The following is a 10,298-nucleotide window of genomic DNA, read 5'->3' on the forward strand; positions in this document are numbered from 1 at the left end:
CCCTTTGCCATTCCAACTGTTGCTCTGTGCAACATGCATCAGGCATGGCTACTCCTAAATCATCCTTGACCAACGCTCATCCAACCTCTTCTTGAAAGCCTCCAGTGAAGGAGCTTCCACAACTTCCCTAGGTAGTCTATTCCTTTTCCTCGCTGCTCTAACAGGAAAAGTTTTTCCTGATATCCAACCTTACCCCATTTTTGCTGCAGTTTAAATCCATTATTATGCATTCTGCCCTGTATAACGAGGGAGAAAGCTGTTTACCCTCTTTATGGCAGCCTTTCAGATATTTGAAAACTGTTATCATGTCCCCCTGCCCTAACCGACTTTTCTACAAGCTAAATAAACATGCTTAATTCTCTCCATTTCTCCTTGTATGACTTGTCTTCCAACCCTTTTATCATTTCTGTTGCCCACCTTTGGACCTTCTCTAACTTCTCAACAACATCCTATTTAAAATGCAGAGCACAATACTCTAGATGAAGCTGAACTAGTGTTAAGTAGATGGGCATTATTGCCTCCTGTGTCTTACCTCTAATACAGCTCCTGCTGCCACAGTTTCAGGCTGAGCCCCCCTCCACATCCCAGCTGGGGTAGGACTGGAGCTTCCCTTGTCCTCAGGACAGTGGGACACAGTGGCAGCAGCAGGTGGAGGAAGGGGGAAGGGGAGAGGAGAAGGCTTTAAGAAAAGTCCTCAGCTGTTGCTCCTGTAGCATGTTCTGCCCACTTTGGTGGGGGAGGGGAGATGGAAGCAGGGAGTGCAGCCACCCCTACAGCGCTGTTCCCTGCTGCCACCCCCCTTTATAAAATCCTGGATCCACTTCTGAAAGAAGAGGATAATACAAGGCTTCAAGAGTCTGAACACTCAGGCTCAATATGCTGACAAAATCAATCCATATTTTTCTATCTATCTATAAAATGGGGATGATGATGCCCACTGTTTTTCTTTTTTTTAATGATTTGAGATATAGAGGCTAAGAACTACTACTAATAGTAGTGTCCATTTTCTCTCAGTTATATTTTAAATCCCTGTCCTCATCACTTCTTCCATTACTTCTTCTTCTTCGAGACCCTTTTATCCTACCCTAGCTTTAGATGTCATTTAGCATATACATGTTTACATTTTATGACCAATATATCTGTATAAATACTTCTCAATATTTAAATGAAAATATAGATACACATAGATCAAAACAGGACACTTATAGGTAAAATTATTCATTTATTTCTTTAATATTTTGAGGTAAAGTCATTTTACAATTGACATTTTTTCATTTTTAGGGTGGATGTGAAGAATCAGTGATGAATTGCTTTTTTTCAGAGATGGAGGTGGTTAGGCATGAAAGTAAAATCAAGCAATGTACAAACAATGAGAGCGTGAATACTCTGCTGCGCAATGCAAAGCCATACAAGGTAAGTAAGTGTTAAGTACAGTAAAAAAAAAAAAAATCATGATCAAAAACTGTTACTATCATAACAGGAATAAATGGTACCCCCTTTGCATGCAGAGTGCAGTATGGTACAAACAGACTGGAAGCCTCAGACACACATGCACATATTTATTAGGACATTGTTTAGTTTATTGGTGCTCAATCTTTTAGCTCCATGGACCAGATTAATGACGAGGGAATGTCTGCTGGCTATATTGATCCCAGGGGCCCTGCAATACTCCTCCTCCTTCCCACACACCATAATTGGCTTCTAGGGTCCCAGCACTGCCCCCTCTTGGGTCGCCACTCCAGGATTGGGCCCTGCAAGGCTGGCAGTGCCCCCACCTGGCCCTGCATGCTGGGATTGAGCACCAGATCCACCACTCCCCTGCTCCCCTGCCACCAAATTTCTAGACCCATGGAGAGTCCTACAGGCCAGATGACATGGTGCAATGGGCCAGATCTGGTGCATGGGCCAGAGGTTGAGCACCCCCAGTTTAGCCTGTCTACAAATAATATTTTGAAGACTGTCACCAAAACAAATACTAAACTAGCTGGAGTTTTGTGTATGTGTGCGTGTATGTGTGTAAAATGGCACCCTTGGGAGAGTATTTTCAAATCTCAGTACCTCAAGTGGGCCATACTTAGACATCTAAGCAAATGTGACCTAATATTCAACGCGTAAACTACCCCTAAAGTCCCTGGTGCTTTGAGTGCTCACCACATTTACAAAACAGGGCATTTACACAGTACAGTATTTTGATGCCTGGGTGGTCTATATAGAGAGAATAAGGAGAGCAAAGTGAGTAAGATTGGATTCTCAATCAGAAAAACCAGATCTGTACTATTAATACCAAGTCATTCTTTATCCAAATAACTCTAACTTTTACAGCTTCCTCTTTTTCAGAATGCAAGCCATGTAATGAAAGCAAACTGCAAACAATGTGAACAATATGAAGAAAGAAATTTTACGGAATTTGTAGAGAATTTTAAAATCCTAGTACAACATTTGTTCAGAAACATGTCATGAGGATTGTGCTTAGGAGCAACTCAAAACCTCACCTGCTCCTTCAAGCAATATAATCAAGAAAGAATGTAGCTAGATTGGCTGGCTATTCTAAGAGCCTTGTTATGAGAGAGCGGCAGAAAAACAAATGGAGACAAGAATGTGAACTATGGACTGTTATTTGTGTAATGCAGAAGATCAGGCTAATCAATCACAATGGTTCTTATGGTTTTACAATCTAAGAAATTTGTATGAGGGGTAGAGCCTCACTACCAGCTCCAGCAGCTACAGAGCAAAATCAGATTGTTCATAATCAAATGATAACAGCTAACAGTACTGAAACTGTGAAAAAAATTATTGACCATTAGCCCAATCAGCTGAAAATTGTTTTTTTCAGGGTAGATTTGTTTAGCAACAGAAATTAATGACTGGAGTGAAGTATGTTTTCATTTAGACATGAAGTTCTGTTTCGCAGAAGGAAAACAAACAACAAAGATAGTTACCTCACACCAAAATCCCTGTATTTACAACTCCATTGAACCATGGACCCCAAAGACCCTGTACCTTTGTTTCTTCTCAGGGTCATACTCACCACTTCTCCTCCTTGCCTTTTGCTCTAACCTTCAATAGGCTGAATCCTAGTCTTCACATTTTGTATTGGCAATCAAGAAAACACTTGAGCCTACTTAGCACAAATATGACATGCCATATACATACCTCAAGTGTCAGTTCAGCCTTTTATTCCATCCCAGTTGTTGGGATTTGAGTTCTTCTTTGGGTGAGCTTGAAATTGCATATTTGGTACAGTCATTGACTTTAAGAAAGTCTGACTATTTTTGTGAGGCCATGCTGCAGTTCCTTTTTATTATGCTACCTTTATGCAAATCATAGTCCGTTTAAAACTGGAGGAATGGAATGGAGAATCAGGCCCAGTTTGTCTAGTGTCAAAATTAGTTGCTATGTCTTTTTAGCAATGGACTGTGCATCTAACAAACATGTGCATGGTATTCTATCTTCATAAGATTGGGTTTTGGCTTTTAGTTGCTTTGCCCAGGTGGTAAATGTGTCATTAATTTTATCTGACCTGAATTTATTATACTTTTGCAATAAAGAAAATCCCTTTCTTTAGATAACGGACTATGTCTTCAATTAACATATGACTAGACAACTGTTAAATATCATGGATACATTAGTATTAATAGTGCTGTCTCTGAATAACTCACATGGACAAAATCCACCCTGGGATTGATCTTTATTAGATCAAAAGAAGGAAAGAAAATGCACATAATAGTCCATGTATAAGGATCCCAACAAATAAATTTATTCTGTGATTGTTGACCATTTCGACAAATGTGTATATCCAGCAGATGGAAAAATAAAAGGATCTTATGATGATTTCTGTATTATTTGTATTACAGTGTCTGAACTACTATTTGTCTAGATGCCTCAATCAATGAACAAAAGGTGAAAAATGGACTATGGCATTTGGAGCTAACGCACAAGTTACATTTTGCATTTTGGGTTCCATTACAATCATAACAGTCATACAGCAGGATTGTAAATGTCCCAGAAAAAGGCTTAATAGTACTCAAACAAGCATTTTTAACATAGAATCATAGAATCATGAGTCAGAAGGGACCTAGACAGATTACCAAGTCCGACCCCCTCCTTTAAATATTTACAAGGAATTTCAGCTATATGTTACTAATCACCACTGTGTTAAATAACTTCTTTCCAAGTCCACTATCTCAGCCAGGCCACTGTTATTCAACTTCTTTCCTTCTTTTTTGCTTTTCTTTATTACCTCTTTCTCCAAATTTAACAAAACTGTTAGGTTCATGAGAGCAGAATGTGGGCAAGGTAAAATGTTTTTTATCATCGTATATGGAAGTTTGTACATAGTGTTCTACAGGAACAAATAGACCGAAACAAATAGACTGAAGTTTTAAACTTACCCAAACTGTTTGTTTATATCAATTCATAGAGTTCTATTTATATACCAGTCCCCTTATGTACTGCATAATTTAAGAAGGTAGGGCCAGTGTGCACAAACCTGACTTCCCTGGCCTCTTGTATTCAAAATAAAAGCAGTTAAAGTACCTCATCACAGTCAAAAGAAACGCAAGAGTTTTTCACTCCCATTCCCATGCATACAGGGGGGATATGCTGATAAGAAAGACAGTCCCCTTATCTGACCTTGCATGCCAATGCTGGGATGCGAATAAGCACTGCCGAGAGGTTGTCACAATTTCAATTTGTCATGTTTTCCTTGAAGTTTTGGGACCAAACTGGACAGGGTACTCAAGTGAGGCCTCAATAGCTCTGAACAGGGTGGAAGAATTACTTCCTGTGACCTGCATAAATACAGAATAGATTTGAAGTATACTGTTAACATTTTCTGCAAGAAGTACATGTGCTTACTTACATTGCTTGATGCATACCACAGACCTTCAAACACTGGAGAGTGGGGACAAAACACCCACTGAGACAGATGGAACTGCCCACGTCACGCAGGGCTATTTCAGCTACTTCAGCCTCATTCATCTCCAAATAGTACCTGCATTCATCTGAGAACTTCCCATTCATGGTTCATGACTGAGCCATTCATTAATGAGCCATACATGTACACAGCCACAAAGGGTGTCAAGCAGCAAGGAAGGACTTTTCAGTTGCCAATAGCTAACTACTGGTGGCTGAATGCAAAGAGAAGGAAAGTGGTGCCGAGGCTCTTTTAAGGAATGGTGAAGGGTTCAAGAGCAGAGACATACAAGTCTTCCCTAATGTGCTTAAATGTATGTACTGTTACTATCAAGATTTGGGGATACAGAACATATCTGCATTGTCTCTGACCAGACCTGCTAGCAACTACAGATTGCCAACATTTCAAAACACAGCTATGATCTCCTTCATATATCTATATCTATAGCACAGAGATGTTGTGCCACTCCATATATATCATATTTATGATCTCCTTCATATATAACAAGTGCACAGCAGTTATGTACTGAAAACACCACAGCACCCTTTAACCTTTTGGCCATAAGCATCTCCACTGCAAACCTGCATGATAACTGCGACTGAATTAAAGATCACTAACATAGAACAAATACCATTTCTCCTTATATACATATACCACACAGAGATATACACCGATGCAGGCTTCAGATTGCCTGGTTTGTCCAGAAAGCTGATTTGAATAAAGTTCTAGTTTCTAAAAAGGAGGCAATAAAGAATGAAAGCACCCACTATCATGATAGAAGATACAGTTTAGAGATACTCTCCAACAGGAGACTGAGGGATGTGGCAATTTGAAGACAGCATTTCAGTTAGGGAGCACCTACTTAGAGAGAAAGACTGCCAGACCCAGGGGCCTCAGACCTAGGGGTCACAAGCCACATGACCTGCATGCCCCAGGCAGATGGGTCAGTAGCCCTTCCCCCACCCCTGCCCGGGATTTGCACCATGAGGGCAGCCTCACTCCATGCTGCGTGGGCAGTCCCTTCTCCAAGCTGCACATGCCATCTACCTGCAGTGCAGGCTGCCTGGTCTCCTTTTTTGCAGCCCAGCTCCTTCCCCTGGCATGTGCACTGCATGGGCACTCCAGCCCCCTCCTTGTGCTGCCCTGCTCACCCCCAGGAGCGGGGCCAGGATGTAAAAATCAGAGCAGGGAGGAGGAGCCCGAAGAACCCAGCCACTGTGGCAGGAACACCTGGGGGGAGTGGTAGTTGGGTGGGACTAACCCTTCGGGGGCTACTACCCAGGGCCATCAGTTGGACAGCCCTGGCTTACATAATGCAACATTGAAATGAGGCATAATGGAAATATTGATGTATTAATCGAGGACCTGTCTCTTGGATCATATTTTTGGGTGGTAGGGGAAGGGGGAAGCAAAGGAGGGTCAAGCAGAGGGCTTACCCACACCATAGGGCCATGACACTTCCCAATTGTCTCATGTCAAAATCCACCATACATCTATACCAGCCCCTCGATGCTCCAGTGTCTAAAAATACAGTGTCTTCCCCCTCATCTGGTCTCCCAAAACCCTGGCTGCTGCTGGCCTCCCTCCCCACTATACATGTTGGGAGCAGCGGTGCCAACAGCTCCCAGATTGCTGAGACTCCAGGCATTCAGGGCACTGTCAGTACTTGGCTCTTGGCACTCTGGGCACTGCTGTATTTGGTATTTGGGGTACTCTAGGCACCACTGCTCCCACACCTGGGGTGCTTCCATTGCTGCAGAGCGGCAGTAGTAGTACCATCAACTCCTGCCACTCCATGGAAAGCATGTCACTGCAGAGATTTTGCAGCACTCCAGTTGGTGGGCCTGGCAGGGGGCCATGTGTATATCCAGCAGCTGAAATGCTATGTTTTTTAAATGTTTCCAAATCTGTTATACTTGGAAATATTTCAGGTATTACAGCTGTTTCCACCTCTGCATTGCTTCAAATAATTGTTCTGTCACAACTGCTGCTGTGACACAGGCATACTCTGGGAGGCACTGAACGCATAGTCTTGTAATATAGTATATCCCTGAAGTGCAAAATTCTATTCAGTCAAAAGATTTTTGTTTATTTGTTGCTTTCTGGCATGTTATTGGTTCAATATGGCATTTGGAGTTCAGGCCAGGTAATTTATACTTAAAAATAGAATCTATAATGGAAATACTCAATACACATTTAGATGAAATTTAATAAAAATTATATTTTAACTCATAGCATTGTTACAAGATTATCGATTTCCCAGTCCAAAGAGAGCATCTATTGAAGCACACAAAAAGCATTTGTATGGAAATAGTTTGTCTTTCTTATACTTTAGGATGATACTATTTGAAGGTACTGTCCACAGATCATTGTATAGATTATACTCTCAAACATCCCTGCTACTTAAATTGAATTTACTGGGAGGCTATTGTCTTGTATTCCAAGAAGAATGAATGTAATCTTCAACTTTCAGTCTAAAACTCTGTCAAGATAAAACCAGTTTGAAACGCCACATTGGTACTCAACTGAGGAAAGTTACCACCATGGCAAAAATGTTTAGTTATATCCAAAGCAATTCAGCATTCTGCTCAAAGACATTTATTGTGCACAACTAAAGACCCAAAGTTTTTTAAGTACAACCCCCCATTTTTCATTGCTTTTTGAGAATCTTGCAAACAGTAGCTGTCACAGAAATAAATATAACTGATGGCTATATTTATTTGTATGGTGATGCAGCAAATTAGTTCATATTTTAAGAGAAAAAAGATAAAATATGACTTACATTGTATTCCCCTCAAATGAAGAGAAAGCATCTCTTGTTTAAAACTGGCATGTTGTGTTGGCCACTAAACTATTCCTAATTATTCAAGAAGTCAAGGAAGTCTTTTTCTTATCTTACACTAGTGAAAACATTCTCAGCTAATATTCTAAATTGCTGACAATTATAGCTAAATCCAATAATGGAGTGGCTGTACATCACTTTTCACCCTCCACCCATTCACATTTCACTGTCTGGCCTTCTCACTAGCAGTGTACTTATCACTTTAAAAATACTGCAGAACACATGGTGGTACAGTGCAATGGAGATGTTTTATTGGAAGTTGCCTGAGATAATTAGTGCAACTTTTATCTTCATCATTCATGACTAAAGCAGACATCCCAAGCTCATTGCCATAAACTTTTATACTATACCTTGTCTCCTGCATAAATAAAACTATTTTATGAATGTTTTAGAGAGTGTTTCACATTTTCATTGGGACACTTGTCCAGCTTTAGAGCTCAGATATAGAGAAGCAATGATCAGGTAAAACCTGACTGACCTCTCCATCAATGATCCCAAGGTCTTTCTCTGTACCTAAAAATGGTATAGAGTCCTAACAGCCACATGAATGCTTGAAGCCCTTCCGGAGCCTTACATGACTTTGCTGTGGATCTTGGGATATTAGGATGGAACATAATCATCACCCATCCTCTTCCCCAAAGGGTTGAATGAATGAATATCTGAAAACTGAACGTTGCAAAATAAGTGCCTAGACTGATCTGCCCAGAGCATAATTTGGCACATGAAGTGTGCTGTACGTGTAGAATTGCTGGCAAGACATAACAGGACTCAAAGGCAGGCAGGCTGCAGAGATTGCTAATCATATTTCACTGCACACAAATGACCTTTAATTTATTATTCCAGCACTGACATGCACTACTCAATATACTCAGTGCACCAAATACCTTTGGGAATTGTTCAGGATTAAAGATTGGCTGTGACAAAACTGAACTTTTCAACCCAAGTAACCAAGGGCAAAATACCAATTAAGCAATATTCCAGTTCCATCAGAGATATGAGAGTTCACATAAAGAACAGCCCCAAACAAATATTTAATGTAACTGCAGACATCCAATTTTTGACAAAAATGGCTTTCAGTAATGCAGCTAGATAATTAGACAAAACTACTTTAGCTTTTGAAAATGGCAATGCTCCTGTACCCAGCTACTTTAAAAAAAATATATCTCAGATAATTTTCTAAGCTGACAGACTCACTGATATCCCCATTCATCTGAACAAAACCAAACTGCCAGAGCTGATTTGTAGATAGTACAACTGGTCTAATAAATGGAACAGCTGCCCCCCTGGGTGTCCAGTTTCTATTATTATGCAGCCCAGTGAAATTTATTCTAGCATGGCTACTGAACAGAGCTTTCACCCCTGTGCGGCTGAACAAATATGTGTCAAAACAGACTTATAACAGGGCAGTTTGCTGTCCAGAGGTGCAACAGCTCTTGTATGCCAATGGTGCTGGTGTGGCCAGCTGGCAGCAGCAGTGGCTTTTACTTTTGCCCCCTGCATCCTCCAGTCAGTGCCCAGGGCTGTTGCCCTGGTTGCCCCACCTTACTCACACTACTGTGCAGAAGATACCTACTTAGAAAGTCACTGTACCACCACAGTGACTGAGGCCATTGGCTATGCCTGTGAATATCTTATGTGAATGCCAGATGAACCCAAGGACTTAAATTATTTCATACTAGAAATATACAGAGAATGCTGTGTTCAGTTCTGGGGGGGTCTCAGTTAAATTTTGGTTAAGGTCTCCTTCACATCTTCATTCTACAATTCTGCTTCAGATTTTGAAACCAAATGTAGACTGAGGTTTTGGTTCAGATTGAAAATGGCAGAAATGTTGCAACAGCAATTATTTTCGCTAGACTAACAACATCATACAAAATAAAAGTGGAATATAAATACAATCCAGCTTTGGAATTAAAAGAATTTGGATATGAAGGCTGATATTTGCCCTTTTCTGTTCGCTATTTTACTATCACAAAAAGGAATTTCCTGTGGTTTGGGCACACCTAGATCATGCTCCCATGATCACCAGGAGTAAAAATATAAAATAGAATTGTCATTATCAGGGATCTAGGCTTTCCATTTCCCACAGAAAAATGGGGAAAAAGTGGATTTTCCCTTGTAACTGAGAAAAACATGGATTTCTCATTTTAATGGTGAACTATGCAGATTTTCCACATTTGCAAAGAGCTCTCTGCAGGCTGGCAGAGTTCCAGCATGCTAAGGGCTGGGGGGGGACTGGGAGAATGGCAATCAGGGAGGGGACGCCACGTGCATGTGTGCACTCACACATGCACATGGTCACCAGGCAGCCTGGACAGCAGCTCTCGCAAGTAAGTCTGGCAGGGTGGGAAGGTGGGATTGAGGCCCCCACAGGGAGGACAGAGGCAGGGCTGGGGCTGCTGCTGCCCAGCCTGGGCAATGCATGGGGCTTGGGGCCTGGGGCCATGTGCAGCTGCAGGGCTCTGGCGGGGAGTGGGATGGGGCCATGGGTAGCTCGTCTGGGGTCCGGAGTGGGGGCTGCACTCCCGGGAGTGGGGTGGG

The 10,298-nt window shown here is 41.5% G+C and overlaps 1 protein-coding gene across 8 annotated transcripts in view; it reads left to right on the top strand.

The window, feature by feature from the left end:
* The window catches only part of IL15 (interleukin 15), a 92,099-nt gene extending 88,268 nt beyond the window's left edge, over positions 1-3,831 (top strand). For 7 of the 8 annotated variants that reach the window (XM_019522127.1, XM_019522128.1, XM_019522125.1 and 4 more), the window contains 2 exons: positions 1,282-1,413; positions 2,323-3,831. In XM_019522127.1, the coding sequence (XP_019377672.1) occupies positions 1,282-1,413; positions 2,323-2,460 (270 nt within the window). In that variant the 3' untranslated portion in view covers positions 2,461-3,831. The remainder of the gene's footprint in view (positions 1-1,281; positions 1,414-2,322) is intronic. The other variant, XM_019522130.1, reaches the window with a different exon arrangement.
* The last annotated feature ends 6,467 nt before the right edge of the window (positions 3,832-10,298 follow it).

The sequence above is a fragment of the Gavialis gangeticus genome, unplaced genomic scaffold (genome assembly GCF_001723915.1).
Source record: "Gavialis gangeticus isolate Ggan-Ray unplaced genomic scaffold, GavGan_comp1, whole genome shotgun sequence".
Lineage (NCBI taxonomy): Eukaryota > Metazoa > Chordata > Crocodylia > Gavialidae > Gavialis > Gavialis gangeticus.